This window comes from Helianthus annuus, chromosome 10, assembly GCF_002127325.2.
Source record: "Helianthus annuus cultivar XRQ/B chromosome 10, HanXRQr2.0-SUNRISE, whole genome shotgun sequence".
Taxonomy (NCBI): Eukaryota; Viridiplantae; Streptophyta; class Magnoliopsida; order Asterales; family Asteraceae; genus Helianthus; species Helianthus annuus.
Genome location: NC_035442.2, coordinates 175,183,034 through 175,210,308, shown reverse-complemented (window position 1 = coordinate 175,210,308; position 27,275 = coordinate 175,183,034). Strand labels below are relative to the sequence as shown.

Genomic DNA, 27,275 nt, shown 5'->3' with positions numbered 1-27,275 from the left:
CAATCTGCCTGTCGGGATCAGATTGTTTGTCTCGGCTGCTCATACAGAATCTGATCTACAGAAAGCAGCTTCGGTATACACCGGTCAAAGCTGAATGCTCAAACTAGCAGCTTCATCCTTTTAACATTTTTATGGCATTATATTAATTTATGTGATTAACAACATCAAACTTTAGCCCCTCAACTTTAATGGTAAACAACTTTAGCCCCTCACCTTTAATAATAACATGTTTAGCCCCTTAACTACATCAAACAACTTTATCCCCACAACTTTAATAATAAACAACTTTAGCCCCTCAACTTTAATAATCACATGTTTAGCCTCTTAACTAAAACATCAAACAACTTTAACTCTCGCGATTTGCTAATTTTTATCTACGTTTTGAACCCGTTGCGGAGCGAGGGTGGTAACCCACTAGTTTTTTATTAAAAGCCGACAAAACTGATACGACGGAAATTTTATTTCATGAATAAGTTTCTTTTTACACAACTCGGATGTAAAACAAGTAAAAAAAGTTCGTTATAAAGAATTTTTGTAGGATTATGCATAAAAAATATTAATAATATGAAGAACTTGATCAATAATGTGCATAGGTATATCCCATACCATTATAACCACCATTAATCTTCCCCACATTGCCTCCATATGGTTGCCACACCTGTTGTTGCTCCTGCACAAGAAACCCCTTTTTCTTTTCCATGTCCGCCAGCTGGACGTATGACGGTGGTGGGACCATCAGAGACGCCGCAAAAGGGTCTTGTGGGTCCACCACCGGTCCCGCCTTCTCATTGGGCGCAGGCAATGCTAACACGGGTGGTGCATGTACCTGATTGTAGCCCATGTGTTGTGTCATTGTTCCTTGATCATATATGCCATTCAGCATTACCGGATCAAGACCACCGGGACCCGCCTTATGTGTCGTCGGTAGGTTGTTACTAGCGGATTCCACCAATGCTAGCTCCCAGTCGGCTTTTCCACCCGCCCCCACCGATGACCGCCTTGCAGCCGCCTTGTCACACTCAAAAACTTCCCATGTATCCTTAGTTTCAACCGTTTTCGGCCCGGAAAACAAAGCAAGCGCCAGCATATTACCATCGTTATCCGCTGGCGGCACTCGGTCATCATTCAGATTCAACAGGTCTTCCATTGTGGCAACTGCTGCTGGCGGTGACGGTCCGTTTTCATTACAACATTCTTCCATATTCTTCTTGAGCTTATTCTTCTTTTCGATTAAAAACCGCTCTAGCGTTCCTAAAATCTTATCGGTAACCTGTTGCACCTCGGGGAACTCTGTGGCTCGAGCGACTCCCAACTCCTTTGACCAACTGTAAAAGTCAACGAGCTCGTCAATCCTTTTAGCTGCAATAACGTATTGATCGAACGTCTTGACACAATTACCATACTCCATTTCCGTAAACCTATCGAGCAAAACACCTAACGCCTCGCATATATCAGCGTAAATCCGAAAACTTTCTCGTAACACAAGGTACAAAGCAACAAGCACCATTTTACTACTTTTTGCTCTTCCGGCTGGCCTACACGACAACACACGATCGATAAGCCGAAGCAGTATATTCAACCGTTCCAAAACCCGATCCGGTTTCATATCCCGCACAGGAGTTGTTCTTACCGACTCGTCTAATTCACCGTAATATTTTGGCTTATGACTAATTCCATACCCGTGATCGTCTCTAAACCCTACAGGGGTTAGCTTTCGTTCGAATGCGATTAATTCAAGCTTTTGATCAAGATACATTCCGTAATTCTTCACAAACCCTGAATGATCCCAGTAGTTTGAAAGAGCCTCAACGCGAAAATCCGACATGTTTAGAACTCTAGCCCCTTTTCGGCTAGCGAACATTATTTCTTGACTGAACACTGGATCTCCATCGACTAGTAACCGGTGTACGAGCATTAACGCCTTCAATGCAACGGCCCAATCGTGGGTTTTGCTCAACCGTTTCGAAATGTTGTAAACGCAAGCGCTTACGTATCCTCTAGATTGAGATGTGAGATGGAGAATCTCTCTTATGTACTTTTCTTCGGTTGGCTCAGTGCGGTGACCTGTTGCTTTGACGATAAGCACCTCGAGATCAGGCGCGACGTTCCCTGAGACTTTGGCTATGCTTATACTGGTTTGGTCTTTAACCACTCCGATCGCCTTTCGAATCTTACTTGAAGACATGGTACAAATCACCGGTTGACTATCTATCGGGATATCACTGTTTATCTGAAGGCTCAAGTGATCAGGCCTGCATAAATAAATCATTCAATAACATAATACAATCACCTTAACAAAATTGGGGATCCAAAAAGTTAAAACACATGGATTACAAATGCATAATCGAGTACCATCAATAGCCATATGTGCTATCATAAACAACATACATACACTTAACAATACAGGAAATCAGAAATCTAAAATACCGATACCATAATTTAGGTCTCAGAATATAATTCTTCATTGTGATTAATGTATTACAAAAACATAATTGATTATGATCATAATTTACCATAAACAACACACAAACACCTGACAATACAGAAATCTGAAATCATATGTTGTTTTGTACAAAAATTTAATGTAGATACGATAATTCAGGTCTTAGATTGCAATCCTTCAATTCTATTTGAGCTACAGGTAATGGATTGCAGATACATAATTGATTACGATCAGAAGTTACCATAAACAACACACAAAAACACTTGACAATACAAAAATCTGAAACTATGTGTTGTTTTGCACACAAATTCAACGTGGATACAGGTAATGGATTACAGATACATAATCAATTACCACCAGAAGCTACCATAAACAACACACAAACACTTAACAATACAGATATCTAGAAGTATACGTTGTTTCGCACACACATTCAGGTCTCAGATTGTACTCCTTCAATTCGATTCGAACTGACTAGCTCCATGTAATAGATTATGGATACATAACCGATTACTACCAGTAGTCTTGTATGTTATCATAAACAACACATACAAACACAAATTCAATGAAGATACTATAATTTAGGTCTCAGATTGGAATCCTTCAATTTGATCCGAGCCTAATTATATATACACATAATCGAATCACCGAATACTCATATGTGTTATAATTGTTATCATAAAACATTTAAACATCACACATACAAACACTCAACAATACATAAATCTGAAATTATATGCACAAACTCAACGTCGTTTCTACAATTCTAGATTGAAATCCTTTAATACGATTCAAGCAACAGGTGATGAAAATTGTGATCTAATAACGGTATAACTGACAGAAACACGTAAAAAGTTACCGAAAATTGAGAGAGAATATGATACTCGAATGAATGAGAAAGAAGAAGGAGAAGAAGCTCCTCCGATCTACGAGAAAAGTGAAGGCTTTACAAAACTGAAAATGCCGAATGTATGGCAACTTTATGTATCACTCGTATATGACGTCTTCTTTTTTCTTTTTCTTTTTCTTTTTTTATATTATTAATTTGCCTCCAAGGTGTTATAGAATTTCTTAAAACCCGCTGCGTGTTTTGACTTTTTCTGTTCAAACCGTTATTTTTATTACTAAAATTAGTAAATTTTGTGTGGATTGTGTTTTTTTTTTCTTGAAAATTTGGGTCTCGGAGCAAATCACATTTCGTATACAAACTGTAAGAATTGTTTTTAAAAAGTGTTATGTGGCAACGAAAAATAATAAAATAATAACCTAAATAATATTATTTATTTTGAATTACCTGTAATTATCTTAACAAGCAATTAATTATTTATTTATTTGGATCTCCCTTTTGTATTCAATGTGGTGATATAATTTTTCATAAAAAAAGTGCTGATATCATTCATATATGTGCTAAAATTAATTTTCATGTGCTAATATAATTTAAAAGTGCTAATTTTTATGTATGTATTGTTTTAGTATGTGTTAATTTAACTTTTTTAAGTGCTAGGATTTGTTCTTACGGTTTGTAGGATAAATATGATTTTACCGTAACCAACCCCGTCTTAAGTATTCGTCTTGAAAAATAGCAAACTACTTTTAATTTCTTACATTTTAAACCGTTAATTACCAAAAACTATAACCATGTATATTTTTTAACCGAAAACGGATGCATAAGTTTCTTTATTTTTTTTTTTAATACACGCAAAGAAAAGGTTGAACTCAAATATAGAAATTTTGTTTCGTATGCTATATAGGGATAACAATTTGTGACACGAAAAAATATTAGTTGTGTTTTGAGTTGTCATATTTATCACATTTAATTAATGGGTCGTTGAGCCGTTTAATTTAACAAGTTGACATGTTTAACCCGTTTAATTAAACAGTCAAAGCATACCGAGATATTCTTTTATTCTTTGGCTTGCTTTGAAAATAGATTGCTTAGACTATGTGTTGTGGAATAACTAAACCATTGTCACATCACTGCCACATAGGAATTTCAGCAATAACTAAACATACAATAAATAGGTGTAGTGGAATAACTTAATCCAATACCAATAACTAAAACAATTTTTTTTTAAAAGCAAGACATCTGTTTGGTTGGAAAAGTTATGGCCCCACAACAAAAGCCCCTTCCCCGTTAATGTGTTAACGCCCAAATACCTTACTCGATACAAATTGAGCAAATGGGAAAGAAGCCTTTAAAATGTGCATGTTGCAAAGAACAATATGATGGCCATTGCAACTTGTTCCTTGAATGATCATACACTAAAGATGTATGGGAGATTGTTAGGTTTGGCTAAATTGGATGACTCTCCTGAATTATGGCTGCCATTTACTAAATACATATAACATCTGCTCTTAAATAAATCTATTTGGAGCATTATTCAAAGATTGCTTATTGCTGCTACAGTTTATTACATATGGCAAGAGAGAAGCCTTAAAACAATGAAAAAATTAATGAATTCTATAAGGGAAATTTGGTAGCGTCTTGATCAAAGATGGTATATTAAGACCATCCTGTTATTCACGGAAGTCAACAGAATAACAGGATGGTCTAAAAAGGTGGCGGCGGCATTTCACTAGCCAGTATCGCTTTAACAGAAAATGGGTTGCCCTAAAGAAACCATTCGTCTGCCAGATGATTTACTGATATTGGCGGTCTGCAAGTTATGTTTGTTATGGTTGTAATTGTTGGAATATTAACAGAATAAATGGGTCAACTTGACTTTAAAAGGGTTAGCTAAACGGGCCATGTTCGAGTTAGATGATACAAACCCAAACCGACACGAACTGCTGCTTATCAACACAATGTTATAAAAACCTTTGTATGGCCATTTACTAAACTCGCTACTGACAAAATAAAGATTAAACACGAGTTTCTCGACAACCTAACTTTAAAGATTTTTGCTTTACACCATCTATACCTGATTCTAAAGGTGTATAAAACACACTACATGTTCCACAGGTATAACTGCCCTACACCGACTCCTGTACCTATCTTATCTTAAATATTATCTTTGACTTTGATCAGTTGTACTCGTTGCACCAGCGGTCAAACCACTTGGGCCAGCACCATTCTCAAGCGGTGGTGAGGTACCCCATTTTCCTTCTGATTCTAACGGCTCGAGTACAATCACACCACCATCGGTCAACCCTAGTGCAAATTGATTAGCTTCGGTCGGGTGTGCAGCAATCACAAGTGGATACACCCTGGAACTGGAAAAAAAATTATACGCTAATCAATGTTGAAAAAGAAGTTTATACTTTATAGTTTATACCGCGTGAAACAAAATTTGAAATGCTTACGTTGGATTAGTTGACAAGTACGACGAAGAACCAATTCGGCATCTTAATCTGAGTGTGGATGCCGTAAGAATACCGACACTTCCATCCTCAAAGCTCACGTAGATTGATTGGCTATCGCATGAATAAGTAGCGTGGGTGATCAAACCATTTGTTTCTGGCGGGACCCACTGCTTCAGGCGCTCAAGTTTAGGTGCTTCATATATAGCAATCTGAGTTTCATGAACTACTAACAATTGTGTTTGATCGTTGTGAAATTGTACGCGCGTATCCGCTACAGGAGCAGCAACGCGTCCAGGTGGAATTTGCAAACTTTTACTCGTTTGTTTTTCCCATCCTTCCGTGCTCCAAACACATAACTGTAAAAAGATAAGTTTCTTGTTAATGTGAACTTTAAAATTTGAAACGATAGAAAATTATAGAATGACCGGTTTTTCTTACCTGAGAATCGGCACCGGAAGATACCAAGACGTTAAGCACGTTAGAAAACGCCAAACCAGTTATCCGTTTGCTATGACCTTTAAGCTTGGTTTTAACCTGTTAACAGAATAACTAAAGTTAATTCATTTGTTGAATATCCAACTTCCATTTAAAAAAACTAGAAGGGTCCGCGCGATGCGGTGGGAAACGCAGACACTGCCAGGGTGTTTATGGTTCGGTCAGTTCGGTTTTTATCCCCAACTGAAGTCATCTGTTAGTCTATATTATTAACCAATCGGTTTTCAGTTAACCAGTTCGGTTTATTCAGTTAGATTGACGGTTTTTTATTCGGTTATTTTAATTTCGGTTAATAGCCAAAACCAAACTTAGGCCAAAACTTTTGCTTAGAAGTTAGAAATACATGAAACGGAGGTATAAAATATGAAATGCATGAACCAGAGGCATAAAAGCTAGAAATATATGAAAATATGAATGGTTCGGTTCGGTTAAAGTTGGTTAAACAAGGGTACAAAAAAAAAACGATAATCAGTTTTTGGTTAATTTGGTTTTGGGTTAATCCGTTTTCAGTTAATTTAGCTTTTTATTGATTTCGGTTCGGTTTCCTCTGTTAACTTTTTGGTTTGGTTAACGATTCACATAATATTTTTTAATTAAAATAACTAAAGTAATACTATACTCAAATTATAGAGAATAAAATGCTCGTTTATATGGTGTAATTTTTTAAAATATAATAAAATGTATGAAAAAAAGTTCTTAGGTTGTACTTTATGCATTAAAGCAAAAAAAAAAAAAGTTCTTAATTTTTGGGCATCTTAAAATTCACTTGTGAAATGCATTATATATAGTAGTATAGATAAAACAGAAAACATTAATACAACGGTTGTATTACAACCTCATCGATGCGAACATTGTAGATTTGAATAGATGAGTCCTCCATGCCAATGGCTATAATATTATTATCTTGCGGATGGAACGCCAAAAACGTTGCAGCAGGTGGAGGTGGCATGAACGTAGTCATCGTCTGCACATTTTAATCATTAATAGAAAAAGATACTGAAAACAATATAAGAAAACTTGCGACATACCTTAAATGTCATCATGTTGAATAACGAGATTTTCCCGCCAGAAGCAGACATAACATAGGAATCATTCTTTGACAGTGCAAAACACGGGACGGCTTCTTCAGGGTTGGTGTCACTGATAACATTTGTCATCAAGATGCCGCTAGTTGGCTGCCATAACTGGGGAACGACATTTGCAGTAGCCTGAAACGTGCGAAGAGATATCAAGCTTCGACGTTAGGCTAAAGTGGGCTTTAGAATTATATATACTATATATATGCTATTTTGTCACATCAACTAACTTTGGCCTCTTTAACTTTGGTATTAACCAACTTTAGCCCCTTAACTTTAATAATGATATGTTTAGCCCCTCAACTTTGGTAATGACATGTTTAGCCCATTAACTAAAACAACTTTAGCTCCTCAACTTTAATAATAAACAACCTTTAACTCTCAAATTTAATAATGACATGTTTAGCCCCTCAACTTTAATTATCACACGTTTAGCCCCTTAACTAAAACATCAAACAACTTTAGCCCCTCAACTTTGAAAATAACATATTTAGCCCCTCAACTTTAATAATGACATGTTTAGCCATAAGCCACTTAACTTCAATAATAAACAAGTTTAGCCCCTCAACTTTAATAATAACATGTTTAGCCCCTCAAGTTTAATAATGACATGTTTAGCCCCTTAACCAAAGCATCAAACAACTTTAACTCTCACGATTTGCTTAATTTTATCTACATTCCAAACCCGCTGCGGAGCGCGGGTGGTAACCCACTAGTTTTATAAAAATATTACCTTTCCAGTTGAATTGCGGTCATTTCGCTGCCATTTCCATAGTTTATGAACGGCATTGGCTGCTAGAGCCAATATAGCAAGTCCCGAATTCGTGTAAATCAACCTTGAAACCTGTAACGGTGGATGTTATACAAAGGGGTGTTTGGATGTATTTTGAAAGTGATTATGTAATGATAAACAATCCAACACACATAAAATGGCAAAGATGTAACTATGATTAGAACGATGAAATTACCTTCATGGTTGAAGATGTAGTATCTGGAAGCCGTAACGAGCGGCATTGTGACGGTTCGGTAATTTCCGTCAGTTTCCATATTCTAGATTTTTCAATGGATTCATCTCCGACTCTAGGTTTAACATCAACCAAGCTTCGATTGTCACCATTCTACAAGTGGACCCCAAGTCAAACGGTTAATATCAATATAAAAAATACAAAATTATGAACATATTCATGTCTATTCAGTTGTAAGATGACGAGAGAATAAAAATATCTCACCATTGCAATCATTGGGGGCATTGTTGTCACTCTATCCATAATGTTGGGACCCGCAGATGGATTAGCAACACCAAATGTAGTCATAGCAGAGCTCTGTACATGGCGGGATCATTTGGTAAGCATTGTTTCAAATACAGAATATTGTAAACTTTCTGTCGTAATGTTAAAGTTATGTACTATTTCTTTTTAGAGTAAAATGCCATTTTCGTCCCTGAGGTTTGGCCAGTTTTGCAACTTCCGTCCAAAGGTTTGTTTTTCCGCATCTGAATCCAAAAGATTTGAAATCTTCCTATTTTCATCCAGCTCGTTAACTCCATCCATTTTTCTCCGTTAAGGCAGGGGTATTTCCGTGTTTTTTGTTAACTTAAATGGCAATTCGTAATTTTTCAAGGGTATTCAATCTTTTTACATAAGGTGAAAGGACCGAATTGCCCTTTAGGTTAACAAAGAAGACGAAAATACCACTAACTTAACGAAGAAAAATGAACGGAGTTAACGAGCCAAATAAAAATGGCAAAATTTATAACCTTTCGGATCCAAATGCGGAAAAACAAACTTTTGGACGAATATCGCAAAAGTGGCCAAACGTCAAGGACGAAAATGGCATTTTACTCTTTCAAAAGCGTCAACATGGAGAGCGGTTTATAAACTAATGCAAATTGAAGGGGATAAGCTACTTGTGTTTAAAATATACTAATAGATTCGTGAAATGTATCGTTACCTTCACAACAGATGCAGACGCGACTCGAGAGGAGTCAAAAGAACGATTCTCCATGGTTCTTAGAAGCCGCATCCCATCGGGATTAGCTAGAATCTTGATGCCATTATCATTAGTTGAAACCGCCAATAGAATCCCTTCCTTGTTGAATCTTATGCAAGCGGACGCCTGCAGATGTTTTAAAAAATAAAATTATTTCTTAACGTAAAGTCACAAATGGATATCGAAAATATAATACGGAAAGAATAACATTAAACACGTACCGGTAAACCACCCTCAGCATCAACGGTTGTCAATAAGTTTACACTATCCATATCCCAGAATTTAACGAGAAACTCGTCACCAGCGGCAAGAAAACGGTTTTTTGTAGTATCGAATTGCACAACGCCAACGGATCTTTTCCCGAGCCCGTTATATGTCCGTTTAACAGCTCCTTCACTTTCATTCCATTCCACAATGTATGATTCTCCTTCTTTATTTGTGCCACATGAGAATAACCTATTGTTTGAAGTAAAAAACTACAAGTTAATGTGTATATAAACTTATATACATAGTTATAACTAGAGAAAAAAATCCGTTTTAGAGTAAAAAGCCATTTTCGTCCCCAGGGTTTGGTCAGTTTAGCGACTTTCGTCATAAGGTTTTTTTTCACATCTGGATCCAAAAGATTTGAAATCTTGCCATTTTCATCCGGCTCGTTAACTCCATCCATATTTCTTTGTTAAGTCAAGGGTATTTCCGTCTTTTTTGTTAACTTAAAGTAATTCGGTCTTTTTCACATTATGTGCAAGCGTTTAGCATAATGTACAAGTATTCCACAGACCGAATTGCCCTTTAAGTTAACAAAAAAAGACAAAAATACCCCTGACTTATTGAGAAAAAATGGATGGAGTTAACGAGCCAGATGAAAATAGCACGATTTCAAACTTTTTGGATCAAGATGCGAAATAACAAACCTTTGGACGAAAGTCGCAAAACTGGCCAAACCTCATGGACGAAAAGGGCATTTTACTCATTCATTTAAATGAATTAACCCAGACTCATTGACAAAGCCGTTGACTTTTCGAACCTTGTTCCATCCGCAGTGTACGCCATTGTAGTGGATGAATGACCTGGAGCATCATAGTCAACTCTCGAACCCATATTGTCATACAACCATGCTTTTATTTTCCCGTCAGTTGCAGTTGAGAATATAAACTGATAAAGAAAAATTACAAACAATTATATGTCCACACATTTTCTAAGGGGATACACAGTACCTTCTCCAGTCTCCTTATTTATTTTATATTTTATTGGTTTCTTTTGTTAATCATATTTTTTATTAATAAAATACAACTATTTTAGCAAAAATTTATAAATTATTAAAGCATTGAAATAGTATTGTATACACACATGGTGGTTTTAAGTTTTATTTTATTATTTTTATTATTTTATTAATACAATTTATTTTAGTTTTAATAATATGATATAACATTTTATAAAAATTCGAATATATCGTTGAACGTACTTATTTTTAGAGGCGAGTTAACGTACAAAATGGCTTAACGTACAATGCGTACGCGATTGTGTTTTCAACGTGCGATTTTATTCATCAACATGTGATTTGTGAAAAAACAAATATAACATGCGAAAATGATATACACCACTTCATGTGATTTCAATAAAATACACCACATGCGATTTCATTATTTTATATATATATATATATATATATATATATATATATATATATAACATGAACATGCGATTCCATGAACAATACAGCCACTTTTATGCACATGCGATTTTATTTTTTAACATTTAGTACATGCGATTTTCCATCGCGTACGCATCGTACGATAAGCCCTGTTGTACGTTACACTTTTTCCTTATTTTTATCTATTAAAAGATAAAAGTTTTATACTGACGCGTCAAATATAAATGATCTTTTTGTGGTTTCCTTTACAAACCAAACCGATACGGTTCACATACCGATGTAGTATATGTTTTTATGGTCTCCCCGCATACCGGTGTAAAATTTGTTGAAAACGGAGTTGTATATAAAACTCATTGAATGAGGAGTTGTATTCACAATAGAGTGTCGGTACCGTGACGAACCGAACCAATACTGGTTAGGGTGTTCATCGAATCGAATATCGAATTTTCAAATTATTCGAATCGAATTGTTCGAATAATTTTATTTTTCCTTGAATTCGTATTCGATTCGAATTCGATTAAAACCTACCGAATTCGATTCGAATTCGTATTCGAATAAAAAAACCCAATTCGTATTCGATTAAAATTTTGAATTCGAATCGAATTCGAATAAATTCGATTTAATTCAGATTCTTTAAAGACATGTAAAAAAACTTTCAAAATGAAACATAAATTTTAAAGCAGTCATAAAGCACGATATCACATTAAAAAGTTCAAAATAAAGTACCATAAGTCTAAAATTCAAAACGAGAAGTCGGGAATAACCACTCCACATTACGAGTTAATATTTTTACGCTTAGAAATCTATTGATAGATTTGTTACTTAGGTTTTAGTTATGGCCATGTAGTGGGTTTGGTAATGGATAATTATAATACTTGGAAAAAAAAAATTGAGCATAATTTATAGTATAGCCTAATAAAAGTTATATATGTATTATATATAAAAATAATAAATAAATGTATAATTTTTATTCGAATTTCGAATCGAATCGAATTTGAAATTATAAATTCGTATTCGATTTACTTGATTCGAATTGAATCGAATTCGAATTCTTATAATCGAAACGAACTCTTGATAATCGAATCGAATTTAAACGAATTTCGAATTTTTCGAATTCGAAACGAATTCTGCACACCCCTACGGCAGACAACATCGGTACCAATATTCGTTTTATGGTTTTTTAATCGATATAAACACGTGCCAATATCCTATTTGGCATATCTCTTTTGATTGCTATGTTGTTGGTATCGTACTCGTAGTCTCGTACTATAACGAACCATATCGATACTGAACGAAAACCCGCCGCAAAGCACGGGAATCTAACTAGTTAATAGACGTATCAGAAAAAGATCGTGTTACCTTTTAAGGAAAAATAATAACATTTAAAGATGTAGGATATAAGTTATAACTAATACCTGAACGTTTTCTTTAAAATGCGGACATACGGAATAAACTGGTGCTTCATGACCCTCAAATGTGTACTGTTTGGCACCTGTTGCTGCATCCCAAACTTTTATTGATCTGTCTTCTCCGCACGTCACTATGCAAAGTTGTTTGTTCGGGTAAGAAAAGGCGAGATCATTCACGCTGCCAACATGAGCATCAATCTGTATATAAAACGAAATATAATAAATGCATTTAATATACATAATAAAGGTAACCATGTAAAAGAAAAAAATAAAAAAAGTATTTTTTTTAAACCTCCAAGTGGTTTCGAAGATCATCACCGCCATGGTATGAGTATATCTGCACAACACACTTCGAGTATGCAACACCTGTATCAAAGTTCACGATTGTTAATTTAGACCTTAGTGACAAAAAAAAGAGTAAAATGCCATTTTCGTCTCTAAGGTTTGGCCACTTTTGCGACTTTCGTCCAAAGGTTTGTTTTTCCGCATCTGGATCCAAAAAGTTAGAAATCTTGCCATTTTCATCTGACTCGTTAACTCCATCCATATTTACCGTTAAGTCATGGGCATTTTTATCAATTTAGCTATTTGTTGTGTTTATTTATATCAAAATGGCAAAGATTAAATGACGGAAATACCCTAGACTTGTCGTTAAAAAATGGATTAAGTTAACGAGCCAGATGAAAAATGGAAAGATTTCAAGCCTTTTGGATCCAAATGCGAAAAAACAAACCTTTGGACAAAAGTCGCAAAAAATGGCCCAAACGTCAGGGACGAAAATGTCATTTTACTTAAAGAAAAAAGTTAATGACTTACCAAAGAGGGTTCCATCAGGACTCCAAGCTACACGATTGATCGTTGCAGTATAGTCGCTGGTCAAAGCAGCCTAAAATAAAAGATTCAACGGTCAACGTGTAAGCAAAATAACCGCAATTATAACAAGAGTAAGAATGCACACCTGCAAAGGCATCGAGAAGGCACTAAGATCCCAAACTTTAAAATTTTTATGAGCAAGTTTCTCTCTGCTACCGAGTTCCCATATCATGATGTCACCGGTACTTGTTCCAACTGCAATTCGTAAAAAAGACGGAAATTAGTGACAAAATACACAATTAATGGAAAATTACTTTTTAGAGTAAAAGAGAGCCAACCAAGAAGCAAGATTTGTTGTACAGGATGAAAATCCATGCTCTTGACCGTTGAACCTTGATTAAGCGTCATCACCACGGTTTTTGGCAAGTCATCAGATGAGTATGAACTCTGACCATGGTGACTTTGACTTTGACTTTGACCAGTGTAACCAATAGGTAAAACATTTACAGGCAAATGATTGACCTGCTAACAACACAAAAACGTCATCAGACCCAAATTAAATTAAAAATTAAAAAGTCAAATTACTTGACTGTTTACACTCGTAAAGAAAGTGGCGTACTTCATCAGAAATACCAAACGCCCGTGTTCTCTTCATCACATGTTCCGAATCAGCTGTTTGATAGTCTACAGAAGGATTGTTGGTAGGTGGAGTCCTGGGCCGCTTTAACATAGCTGTTACATTAAGATAATATGCACCGTTAATCAACTATGAAGAAAAAGTGAAAAACAACCTTAAAAAGTTAAGTCACATCAAATATAAGTGAACAAAGTACGTACCAGAATTAGTTGTCGGATTGAAACCAAGTGGGCCCGCAGAAGCAGTGGGATGCGAAACAGTCGGTGGATTTGCCATCCAACCAGCAAGCGACGTTGGCAGAGTTGCCGGTGCAGGCTGAAAAGGCTTCATACCACACGAATGATTAAAAAAAGTCAAAATGGATTATAAAACTTGATTTAAAGTTTCGAAAGAAACGTGTTTACACTTACTCCATGAGCACCCAAAGGAGGGAAGCCTGCAGGCTTTGGTACCGCACCCATTAACGGATTATTTACGGGAGAAGGAGCCCTAGCACCGTTCGGTTGCGACTGTCCACACGAATGGTCGACAAACAGAGTCTTTATGTCGGGATTTGGTTTAGGGTTTTTACACAGCTGATGTTGCCAGTTCAAACTACAGATCAGAACACAAAAGTCAAAACGAAAACATGAAGTTGTGCGGAAAAAGTCAAACCCGGAAACCAGGAATGTCTAATATCTAATCTCAACCTTTGATTGATAAGTGTACGCAATCTCGAGTTTTTTAAAGTTGGGAAGTTTAGCTTATCACGAAACAGAGGATTTGCTTCAATCAATTTCTTAAGCTCGCCCAACATTATACCCCTCGCGGACTTTGTGTCTCCGTACTTCGATAATTGCTCATTGTCTCTGTATGTGTGTCATTTTATCAGATATCACAAAAGTTCTACAATTAAATTTGGATGCATTATACATTTTACAATATGGATACGAAACCTGAAATTCTCCAGAGTCAAAAGCTGTGTTATTTCTTTAAACAGATCTTCATTAAAAGCAGAAAACACCTTCAAATCCTTCAGTAGAATTTCAACAGCTTTAGCACGATCCTTCCTACAAGTTGAATAAATCGCATCACTCTAAAATGATCTCATCAAATATTTTAAACCTAATCATAGTAAATCCCAATCAAAAACTATAATAAATAAATCATTAAAAAAACAAATAAATGTATAAGGAAATAAATAAAAACAAAACATTAAAAACTTTGCAACTTTACTAGCCATTGGCGCAGGTTAGAAGGGGCCGAGGGGGGCGCCCGACCCCCCGAACTTTTCGCTCAGTAGTGTTATATATGTAGTTTTCGTATAGAAATTTTTGAGTATATACGTTTTCGACCCCCCTGTTCTATAGAAATTTTTGGGTATATACGTTTTCGCAACCCCCCCCCCTCGGAAATCTCAAACTTCACCAATGTTAATAGCAGTAATAAATGCTAAATGAAGGCTGTCGTGTATGAAATCACTCAACTTAATAACAAAATATACAAAAAAAACATACTTATCTAGAGCTTCTAAATACTTCTGCTTTCGTATCTCAAAGAAAATCTTCATCGAATATCTGTTATCATCCACTTTCGTGAACCCGGAAAGATACTTCTCCACCTCATCCCACTCCCCATTCGTCACCATTTCCTCAAAGTAACGAACGTTAAAGAAAAAACCCGACTCTTGCTCCAACCTTAACAATGATTCAAACATAATGATAAAATATATATCTTGCATCAACAAAACCAAAATTATAAAACATATTTTTCTTCCAAAAGGTATATTTAGGGGTGAGCAATAACCGAACCGTTAACCGAAATAGAACCGAAAACCGATGAAACCGAACCGAAATTACCCGAATTAACCGAAAGTCGGTTATCGGTTGTTTTTTTGTGCCATCGGTTAACCAAAATTAACCGAACCAAACCATTTATATTTTCATATACTTTTATACTTTCATTTCATGTCTTTATACCTCCACTTCATTTATTTAAACCTCCATTCATAGTTATTAATAGCGAGCATAGCGCCCGCTATAGCGAATAGTGTAGCGTAGCGCTCATGTGTCGCTATATAACTGGTAGCGACAAATAGCGGTAAATAGCAAGCTTTTTGTAAAATTTTTAGTTTTTTTATATTTTTTTGGTAAAATATACATACAAAATTTTTCTGAAAATTTCTTTTAGTGTATCGCTAAACATAAAATAGTGCCCGCTATTTGATCGCTATCGCTACGTAGCATATAGGTAGCTTGTCGCTATCGTCCGCTATTCGTTATTGACAACTATGCCTCCATTTCATTTATTTATACCTCTCTTTCATGTATTTATACCTCTATTTCATGTATTTATACATCTATTTCATGTACTTATACCTCCATTGCATGTATTTATAAGCAAAAAAAAATTAGCCCTTGTTTGATTTGGTTATTAACCGAAATTAACCGAAACGATTAACCGATGACTTCAGTTACGGTTCATGCTAATAACCGAACCGAACCAAACCGTGCACACCCCTGGGTATATTTAAAAATTAAATCTACTACTAAACAACAAATATGGAAATACATAATAATATTATTATTATTCAAATTCAAATTGATAAACCCTACCTGTGAACAGTATCCTTAAACTTCTCTTCATCTAAAAACTGTAGTATTAAAAACACAAGCTCTCTACTAAGAGACGACATCGTTTCACTGTCCTCACAAAACCTGCACAAATAATCAAACTCAACACAATCAAAAACCCTAAAAAACCTAACGAATCAAACAATCCAAAGTTCAACAACCTCAATCACCGTACAATTCAGCTAAAAATTCGAACAACCAAAACCCTAACTATCATCTACAACATCTAATTTCATCAACGTCGATGTATTAACTATTAACAATCATTTACACGTCTAATTGCATCGTAAATTGGCGTAATAATAATGATTATGTTGGAGAAAAGGTGAAATATATGCGAGATGTTAGGGTTACGTACCTTTGAATTGGATGATGTACGGTTATAGAGACAGATCTGAGGGTTTGTAGAGAGAGAAAGTAAGGATTTGTAGAGAGAGAAAACACAGGAAGATGTGAAACGGAAGAACAAAGACACGATATAAATAGTGGAGAATAGAAGTGGTACGATATGATATGTAAGAAATGATAAGTGCAATAAGTTATCATATGAACTAGATGTGCTTATCAAATGAGAGGTTGTAAATTTTTAAATGGACAAATTATATTTTTCGTACTTAATATTTGTATCGGATTGTAATGAATACCTTTTAGTTTCAATAATTACAGTCACAGTCTTTTATTTTGAAAACTCATTACACCTTTCGTACTTTAGCACTAGCTAAGTTAAATTTTTCAGTTAACTTTGATCAAGGGTAATTTAGTCTTTTATCATTTTATTTAACTTTCAGTCATCCTCTCTAAATCTGAAAAGCCACCTCCTCATCTAGATATGAAAAAGCTCATCTCTCTCTAAAACTCGAAGCACTGATCTCCTTCACTTAACTCCTTCCGATGGTCATGAATAACGAAGAATTGGTTTTGAGTTTGTTTCCTTGCATCTAAGTCAAGTTTGCTATCAGTTATCGCCGACGAAGAATAGATCTAAAAAGGTGAACAAGGTTTTTGAGTTATGAAATCTTGTGGAACGTCGTGTTTGCCTTCTGTTTGAATCGATGGAAAAGAATTGGTTTTTTTAGTTTGTTTCGTATCTCAACTTGGACTGTTTGAATCGAACAAAGAAGGGTGAACAAATTACGTTTGAATTGAACTAGATTTGGGGATAGGGTTTAACGATATCCATCAGATATGTACATAGGCGGTGGTGTTGTTATGCGTTTAGAGAGTGTGTGTGTGGTGTGTCTCCGATGATGGTGGTGGTGATGTCAAAGGTGGTGGCGGTAGTGGACTTAGTTGGCGGGGCTGGTGGTGTTTGTAGATCCGGCTTAGTGGTGGTCACATCACTGGTGGTGGACTTAGGTGGTGTTGTTATGAGTTTAGAGAGAAGCATAAAGTGGTGGTGGTGTAGCTCCAATGATGATGGTGGTGATGTCACAAACGGTGGCATGGTGGACTTGGGCAGTGGTTGTTTAATTTTAGAAGTAGAGAATTTAAAGAGGATGAAATAGCTGTTTAATTTTAGAAATGGAGAATTTAAAGAGGATGAAATAAGCTGATATGTTATTTTTTGGGTTTTATTCATTAAAAGGTATTTAAATAGCGTGAAATAACCATAATCCCTCGTGTTACTAGATTAAACTGAAAAATTTAACCTTGTTAGTGCGAAAGGATGAAAGATGTAACGAGTTTTCTAAATAAAGGACTATGGTTGTAATTATTGAAGTTAAAAGGCATCCATTGCAATCCGATACAAACATAAAGGACGAAAAGTGTAATTTACGTTTTTAAAATAATGAAATCTTTGTTGTACTATTTTAAATACTATTTTATTCAAACTAAACGATTGAATAAAATAGTATTTAAAAATAAATAAATACTTGAAAATAAAATTAAAAAATTAAAAGAGTAAACTGCCATTTTGGTTCTCGAGGTTTGGCATTTTTGCCATTTTAGTCTGAATTTGAAACATTTTACATCTGGTCCCTGTGGTTTCATTTTTTTGCCATTTTGATCCAAAAATGAAATCAGCTCATAAATCCTGATTTTTTGTCAATATCCTCAGGGGCAAAATGGTCATCTCTTCATCTTTGCATCTCTGCATCTCTCTCTCTCACTTTCCTTCCAATTTCTTCATGAAACCATCAAATTGTGAGATGAACTCTCATAATTTTCCTCCTAATCGTCCCCCTGATACCACTCTTCGTTTTTCTCCAACCGATTTCCCTTCTTTGGGGCCTAAAAACCCTAATAGCGGTCCCTCTATCTCATGCCGTGTATCTCCTTCTTTTTGTAATCCTGATATTGGGATCCCTGTGCACAATTCCACACCCCCAAATGATGTCATGACTCATCTCGAACCCCAAATTGCATCCGCAGGTGGTAACAAGTTGGTGGTTAACCTGAATCTTGAAGATTTTGTTCAAGAATCGAAGAAAGTTGATAAGCACGCTAAAGCTTGTGCAGAGAACCAACATGTTTTTGTCCCTTTTGCCTTTGACACATTTGGCTCCCTAGCGCCAGAAGCTATCCAATTCCTGACCAGGGTCCAACGGGTCATCCACAACAATTGCTCAGCCTCAGGGGGACGGGGTTTTGTCTTTGGTAGATTAGGGTTTGCAATTCAGAAACGGGTAGCGGTGCAGCTTGTTGCCCGTCTACCTTCTGTTTTGATGTAACTTTACAAGTATGAATGAAATTCAATTTGTGAAAAAAAAAAGAATCGAATAACGATACCGGAAATCATCTTTCTGGCCATGAAACAGCGAGCTCTAATTTGGTTGCAGCTTTGGGATCTTGGTGCCAACGCGTATTGGGTATGCAGTCCGTGCCTAAATCCCAACCTGCTAGAGGTAGCTCACTTCTTAATTCCCCTGCCACTCAAGGTCCAATTGATGTTACAGAGTCTCAAAAAATTAATTTGGATGGAACTGGAGTCCATTTAGCTACAAAACCTGTTAATCCGATTGGCTCCCCTCCCCCTGTTTATAGCTTGAATTTTCATATGGATTTGGGTAACCAACCTGATGTTGCAAGTTATGGGGGTAAAGAAAATGGCACCTGTGCATAAATAGGTTAGGTTTGCTTTTTGACAAATGACCATTTTACCCCTAAAAAAAAGGATAAAAAACCAAGTTTTTTTTAGAAATCCGAGTTGAGTTTGCTTTTGGACTAAAATGGTAAAAAAAAAATGAAACCACATGGACCCATATGCAAAAGGTTTGAGATTTGGTCTAAAATGGCAAAAGTGGCCAAACCTCATGGACCAAAATGTCCGTTTACTCAAATTAAAATAAAATATTGTAGCACTATTCATGGTCACTTTCATTTGATATGTATAATGTATAATGTATAATTAACCGAATATATTTTCACAAATTATACAAGAAGAAAAATGCTAACAAACTCCTACCTAACAAGTGTTTACAAAACATGTAACTGATAAAGATCTATATGATAAACTGTATAATATATGATTAAATCTACGTATATAAAGTACAAACTAAATCGTAAGATATATCGCTGATAAACATCTAAATATATATCGTTGATAAACATCTAAAGATGCACCACTAATGAATGACACACCATCTTAAACTTCTACCAAAACTTATTTTAATTGACGAGTGTCTTTAATACGCGAGAAAGCGAAAATTTATAGCAATATTATTTGGATTGATTCCTGTCGACTGTATATCAAAACACTTACGGGCTAAGGTTTAAAGCATTTCCATGTGTATACTAAATTGGATTAATTAGTGTAAAGTCGTAAAAAATAATTAATGTTAACACTAGAAATTATAGTTTAAACTAACGTGCATTTACATTGTGCCCTTAAACCCTCCAACATACATACATCCTGGGCGTGAACATGGAAGAGTAGCATTGGCTCATGGTCATTGGCACACCACTGTAAGATAGGCGAGAGTGGGAGAGGCGTGACCAAGGCAACAAACATGAGAAACTAGAAAATTAATTAAATTAGTTTTTAAATAATATGTATTTGTGGAAAAGGACTAAAAAATTAATTAAATTAGTTACGAAAACCTACTCACACCCGATATTCTTTCTTTACGTGAGTGTGTAAATGGTGATACATCTCCTACACACATGACGTCTATATAACATTACTCACACTTATTCATATACGTTAAATGGTCTTAGCTTATTTGATTTCATACATATGATTATTACGTACATTGCATAAAACAATAAGACCAAGGGGTGTGGGGATCAAGGGCGGACCTAAAGACAATCCAAGGTGGGCGGGCGCACCCCCGGGGAAAAAAAATTTAGTGCTAAATTCCGTCGAAAATCCCGTCCGCACCCCTTGGAATTTTTCGTCCGCACCCCTTGGAATTTTTCGACCGCAACCTTGAAATTTTTCGTCCGCACCCCTTAGGTAAAAAGTGTTATCAATTTATATTTTAAACCCAAATACCCATACCTTTACCCACTTATAATTCCTAACTAGCTAGCCCACTAAGTCTTAGCCCATTAACCAAACCCAACAATGTTTCAAACTATAATAAAATAATTAAAGCCCAAAACCTTTAGAAATTCTCTCCCGCTCTCTCTCTCTCTTGCGTCCCTGCACTGCCAACGAACATCACCCAGCGACAACAGTCCAGCAGCCAGCAACCACCGTAATCAGCCACCATACCACCGTCGTTTGACACCAAATCTAACCGGAATCCGAACACGGGTAAGTTTCTTTGTTATTTTGATGATTTTGGTTGATATTATAGGAGAAAAAAGGGTAATAAAGTTGTTAAACAGGTTTGAAATTTTATGTGTTTTGACGTTTATGGTTGTTTAGATGATTTTTAGGGTGATTATGTTGTTTATATATTTTTAGGGTGATTATGTTGTTTATATATTTTTAAGGTGATTACAACTCACGTTATGATTTCTAGGGCTTGAATAGTTGAAAGCTAAAATTGAAACATTATGTTATGGAGCGATGAACTTATGTTATATAAAGAAAGAATTGCTTAAGAAATTAGTTTTAGATGATATTTTGGATAAATTTCAAAAAATGAAAACCCGTACGGCGTCGACGTTTTAATTATGTTTGTAAAAAGGTTTGACATATTTTTGATGATTATATAAATTTAGTTTGATGTTCGTTTATTTTACATGACCCGACCCGATCCGACCCGATACGAACCGATTTTTTTACTTATATACCTAGGGGCCTAAAATTTTTAAAAATGTTCCGCACCCCCATGGAAAAATTCCTGGGTCCGCCACTGGTGGGGATCGTCCCCTCCCCGGCACCGGTCGTCCCCCTCGTCCCACATCGCCCCCTCCCCCTCGCCGCGTCGCCAACGGCTCCAGAAAGACGTTTGGGACGAGCCTGCAAAAGGTGCTTGTTCTCTCTCTCTCTCTTTATTATATATATATTAACGTGGGCCTCATTTTCAGATTTGGACTATCTTTCACACCCTTGGGTAGTCCCCAAAAGGATGGTCCTCCACCTCATGTGACGTGATGTCTACGTGACGGATAGTTCCCAAAAAGACTATCCAAACCACACCTTATCATCTAATATAGAAGTGAGAATTCATATCAAGTTAATGGTCACCTAGGTAGACCCAATAAAAATTTAAACCTCATGATCTTAGTTTATACCTCTTTTTCTCTCTCCTCTTTTCTATTTGTATATCTTACAACTCATATGTTTCTTTTCCTTTTTCAGAAATACTAATAATAACACTTATAAAAATCATTTTGTTATGTGACATTTGTGGGGAATGTTAAGGTGTCACATTGTTTGTTTAAGCGGACCCGCCATGTTATTTTGGTGTTTTGTCTCAAGTTGCGTGGATCATATATATATATTTCATGAATTTATAATTAATTTATTTGTATTGTACTCTAAAACATTGAGAATTGATTTTTCGCATTTCGTTATTAAACTAAACTTTGTTTTGTACTGACGTACTAGATTATTCTGGTGTTTAGTATAGAGTATCTTTAAGGGGGGAAATATATAAATTATATTATTAATTATTATTTATATCAAACTGCCTAAATAATGTAAGAGTTTAATAAACATGCTTTGAAAAAATTAATAGATCCTTGTATTATCATTTAAATGTAGTGAAAGAAAATAATATCCAAGTTTTAAAATTGTGTATATATTAAGGAGCAAACAAAAATACTAAAGTTAGAATTAAAATGCAATAGGCACTGGCATTCGTTCAAAATCTTTAGTTTTACTGAAGTATAATGTTTTATCATTTATGTGCATTACATATACATTTTCAATTATAATTTGTTACATATCAGAAGACTATTTGCTTTTCTTTTTAATGGCCAACGAAATAACACTCTAGTTACTCAAGGTAACCCAATAGCACAATGAGACCCCATAGGCCTATAATCGCCAATAACGTTGGGTAGTCTAAGCCCAGCATCTCCAGTTGTGGGGAAAACTCACCGTCCGAAGGCCCACTACGGCAAAACCCGGTTAAGATCGGATTCGAACTTGACACTTATAGCCTCAAACTCCTCTAACACCAATTGACCTATAGCCCTTTGGTAGAAATGATTTGCTATGTGACATTTTTCAAATGGTAACTTAAAATGGCACCATATGTAATATGTATAAGATAAGACTGGTTTTACAAACTTTAATGCTTTTCTCTTTGTACTTCATAAATGAAACTAGTTTTTTTGCTTCCAAGCAAACTAAATGGATTGTTTCACATGTCAAAATTTTATTATAATAGACCACTGGTATTTAGTACCCCGCGCGTTACGGCAGGGCAAACCAAATTAAGCAACATAAGCTTACAGGGCAAACCAAATTAAGCAACGTATCAAGCAAAGTAAGCTTACGCCACGAAAGCTTGCCAATCTGTTTTGATAAATCTGAATTCTAGTATTCAAGTCTAATCCCTATTATGGCTTCAAGCATATTCACATTTGTAAATACAAATCAAAATCAAAAAAATCTTTTTCTTGTTCAAAACCAACTGATTAATTCAATTAAGAACTAAAGGACAAAGGACAAAGTCTTTTTATTCTATGTTTTACCATATAAATTTCTGAAAATAATTTTACCAACCTTCAACACCCAAATATTTTGAAGTTACACCACCTCTCAGATGAATGTAGGCTTATCACCATCTAGTTATCACAGCCAAGGAAAAGTGGACAACTTTAAATGTCAAAATTGGAGTAAGAGTGTAAATATGCACTATTTAATTATATTATATAGTGAGCTGAATTACTACCATTATAGCAATATGAAAACAAATTCTGGATATTTAACCCACTCCATCAAGTCAATTTCGGTACATAGACACAAAACAAGGCTCTTTTGTTTGCAAGCGTGTGTGTTTGCAAGACATAAGAAGCAAACTAAATCCAACAGTGCAGTGTAGTGATGCGTAAAAAACTAAAAAATGTAAAGTATCTATACTATATAATAAAAGAAACCTGATTTTGGACACATGTCATTCAATGAGGGCATCAATAATTTATTGATAAATTTTAAATTAAAAAGATTTAAATATTGTATTAGAATTTTATTATAATTAGATTAGATAAATGATTTAAACTTCAAATATATTTTTTTAAAGTTCAAATATATCTATTTTGTAAATGATAAAACTAGGGAAGGTTCCGAAATATATTGTAGATAATCGGTATTGACGTATCATATTAAATTAACCATTTATAAATTAAAGACCACAACTAAAAAGAAAAATAATTATTCTATAAAAAAAGTAATTCGTGTTCCATATATATCTTACCAAGAATTTATTAACATATTTAGATTTACTTAGTTGTCGTTTGGTGTCTCACGTCTTTATTTTTATTTTTCACTTATATATATGTTTCATTGGTTCAATTGTACATATAAAGTATTACACTATACATAGTATTTTCTCAACTATAGTTAATTGGTTTTATTGATATAATTTTTGTCTATTCATTTACATTACTTATCTGTCTAGAAGTCACTTTTCAGATCTTTCAAATGTTTCAAATGGTATGAGACATATTACATTATCAATAGTTTTTATTGGTTTCCTTGGTAATTGTGATAAAAGTAATTATTTCGTACAATTCATATTGGTTTATAGCTTTGAATACGAGCATACCTTATATTAATGTTAATGATAGCGAAAGTGAGGAAACTATATTTGGATGGTAGAAAATATAATATTATGCCAATATTAAGAATTTTATTATAATTAGATTAGATAAATGATTTAAACTTCAAATATATTTTTTTAAAGTTCAAATATATCTATTTTGTAAATGATAAAACTAGGGAAGGTTCCGAAATATATTGTAGATAATGGGTATTGACGTATCATATTAAATTTACCATTTATAAATTAAAGACCAGAACTAAAAAGAAAAATAATTATTCCATAAAAAAAGTAATTCGTGTTCCATATATATCTTACCAAGAATTTATTAACATATTTAGATTTACTTAGTTGTCGTATGGTGTCTCATGTCTTTATTTTTATTTTTCACTTATATATATGTTTCATTGGTTTAATTGTACATGTAAAGTATTACACTATACATAATATTTTCTCAACTATAGTTAATTGGTTTTATTGATTCAATTTTTGTCTATTCATTTACATTACTTATCTGTCTAGAAGTCACTTTTCAGATCTTTCAAATGGTATGGGACATATTACATTATCAATAGTTTTTATTGGTTTCCTTGATAATTGTGATAAAAGTAATTATTTCGTACAATTCATATTGGTTTATAGTTTTGAATACGAGCATACCTTATATTAATGTTAATGATAGCGAAAGTGAACAAACTATATTTGGATGGTAGAAAATATAATATTATGCCAATATTAACCATCAGAATAATCTATTATCAGATAAAATCAGACATGTTACCTTTGAACAATAAAATGTCAAAATAAATATTAGTAGTGGTACAAAATTTTAAGTTCCTATGACAAATCCTAAAACAAATATTAGATCGTATTATTATGAATGGCTATACAAACTTCAATATTTATTTCGTATTTGGTCTGCATATTACTCTATATTATATATACTTATATCATAATATTATGAACATATTTTTTTTATTTCACATTATAATTATGATTCACCCCGTGTATTACACGGGGCAATAATCTAGTACATACATAAAATGAACCTCTACAACTGGTTGGGAACACGGGAAGAACATTTGGGTAGCTTTCCTATGGTCAAAGTCCAACCTTCTTTCTTTCTAGCAGATTTAAGTGGGTTTTAGACCCATGTATAAAATTTCCAGAAATCCTTAAACACAAATTAATTAAGTGGGTTTTAAACCCATGTATAAAATTTCCAGAAATCCTTAAACACAAAACTTATCATCATCAACACACGCAGATTGCGGCTATGGATGCTCAGATGAGGTACCTCATCATCATAACCTTTTATCACCTAGATCCAGACTCACAGTCGGATTGTCACTAACATCGAGTCAAACAAAAAGGTTCAAAGCAAGAAACAGAAAACAACAGAAGGGCATCGCCCGTTGTAGGTCTGCCGTCGCCATAGACGGCCCACGGCCGGAGCCGTCGACAACGGCAGATCAACACCCCCTTTCTCTGTTTATCTCTCTTCCTCTCTCCATTACCCTCTTTAGAAAATTCAAACTGGAAAAAAATACAGAAAGCCTTTGATATTTAGAGAACTCATCCGCTGATTCTTCAACATCAGTCGGTTCGGACCTCCACTTAGTTTCACCCAAGCTTCATCCTGGTCATGGATAGATCACCCAGGTTCGGGTCCATAAGCAGTGACAATTGCCCTATGAAGACTCGCAGAACTTCTGTTGTTTTGTGTCACAAAAGAAAGTACCAGACACATTGTACAATGTAGACCAAGATCATTTGTGTAGAAGTCAAGATAAAGGAGGGGTCATTTAAGGAAAATCACCGACATTTGCTTTTAAGATAGTTATAAATGTGTAGTGGGGCATTATCATAATACTCATGAAACACACTTGGGGGCATTATGAAATATGAAAGTTTTACTTATAGTTTAATTTGCATTCAAATTTCATACTTTTGTTTGTTACTTATAGTTTTCATAGTTCTTGTTGAGATTCTATGCACTTTACTTAGCAACTAGTTTAAATCATGTTATTTGATTTGACATAAAAGTTTTACATTATCAAGGTATGGTTCGTCAACATGAAGGAAGAGGGTTCGTTCAGGTTTGTAAAATTTGGCTTTTATTTGGCTCATGAAGTTTTAACGGGGGTAGGGGTGTCCCGTGATCGGCCCCCATAACGAGTGATGGAAAAAAACACCGTCGTCGGCCACCTTTAAAACTCGTGGATCTTATAACGTGTTAAGTTTTTCACGCATGAAAAAATTGAGGAAGTTGAGGGAAACTGATGGGTTGTGAGGGAAATTGTTAGGTGTGGTGAGTGATGGATATTTCCACTAAAATCCATCACTAGTGATGGAATAATGCTTGATGACATGACGGAACTTGATTGGAAGTTATGAGTGAGTGATGAGTGATGAGTGATGGGCGCCCCTACCCCTTAAGAAGTAGACGAGTTGGTTGAGTTTCCTAATGTTGTAAGATTTTATGTTTTTGAAATGAGAAGTAATAAACATTTTCTACATCTACATTTACCATGGCAGGGAATAGTGTTTCTCTGTCATTGGTTGAAATGGGCGGCCGGCAATAAACCATTGGACCAACCAGTTTATTATTTTTTTCAATTTAAATTTACGTTTTTGCCCCCAGTTTAAAATTACGTTTTCGCCCCAAGTTCAAAAAAGTAATTACCCTGTTGCTCCCAGCTAAGAATTACGAATATGCCCTCGATTCAAATATTACAA

General features: G+C 34.9%; 2 protein-coding genes across 3 annotated transcripts; both read right to left on the bottom strand.

Annotated features, from left to right (window-relative positions):
* Window positions 1-442: 442 nt before the first annotated feature.
* On the bottom strand, window positions 443-3,397 carry LOC110886725 (probable clathrin assembly protein At4g32285). Its single transcript, XM_022134561.2, has 2 exons — window positions 3,303-3,397; window positions 443-2,252 (listed from the first exon to the last, which is right to left on the bottom strand). Exon 2 carries the CDS (start codon window positions 2,183-2,185, stop codon window positions 578-580), a length of 1,608 nt encoding a protein of 535 aa, XP_021990253.1. The 5' UTR covers window positions 2,186-2,252; window positions 3,303-3,397; the 3' UTR covers window positions 443-577.
* Window positions 3,398-5,251: 1,854 nt separating this feature from the next.
* Window positions 5,252-16,896, bottom strand: LOC110886726 (topless-related protein 4). 2 transcript variants are annotated; one of them, XM_022134562.2, is made up of 24 exons: window positions 16,790-16,896; window positions 16,414-16,515; window positions 15,316-15,495; window positions 14,755-14,868; window positions 14,509-14,667; window positions 14,230-14,413; window positions 14,020-14,143; window positions 13,802-13,914; window positions 13,521-13,707; window positions 13,328-13,437; window positions 13,186-13,255; window positions 12,662-12,735; window positions 12,376-12,567; window positions 10,334-10,461; window positions 9,528-9,762; window positions 9,268-9,432; window positions 8,547-8,639; window positions 8,286-8,435; window positions 8,051-8,161; window positions 7,270-7,449; window positions 7,077-7,205; window positions 6,185-6,280; window positions 5,747-6,102; window positions 5,252-5,656 (listed from the first exon to the last, which is right to left on the bottom strand). In XM_022134562.2, exons 2-24 carry the CDS (start codon window positions 16,491-16,493, stop codon window positions 5,452-5,454), a joined length of 3,435 nt encoding a protein of 1,144 aa, XP_021990254.1. In that variant the 5' UTR covers window positions 16,494-16,515; window positions 16,790-16,896; the 3' UTR covers window positions 5,252-5,451. The 2 variants fall into 2 exon arrangements, with proteins under 2 accessions (XP_021990254.1, XP_021990255.1); XM_022134563.2 differs by having other exon boundaries at window positions 13,521-13,704.
* Window positions 16,897-27,275: the final 10,379 nt, after the last annotated feature.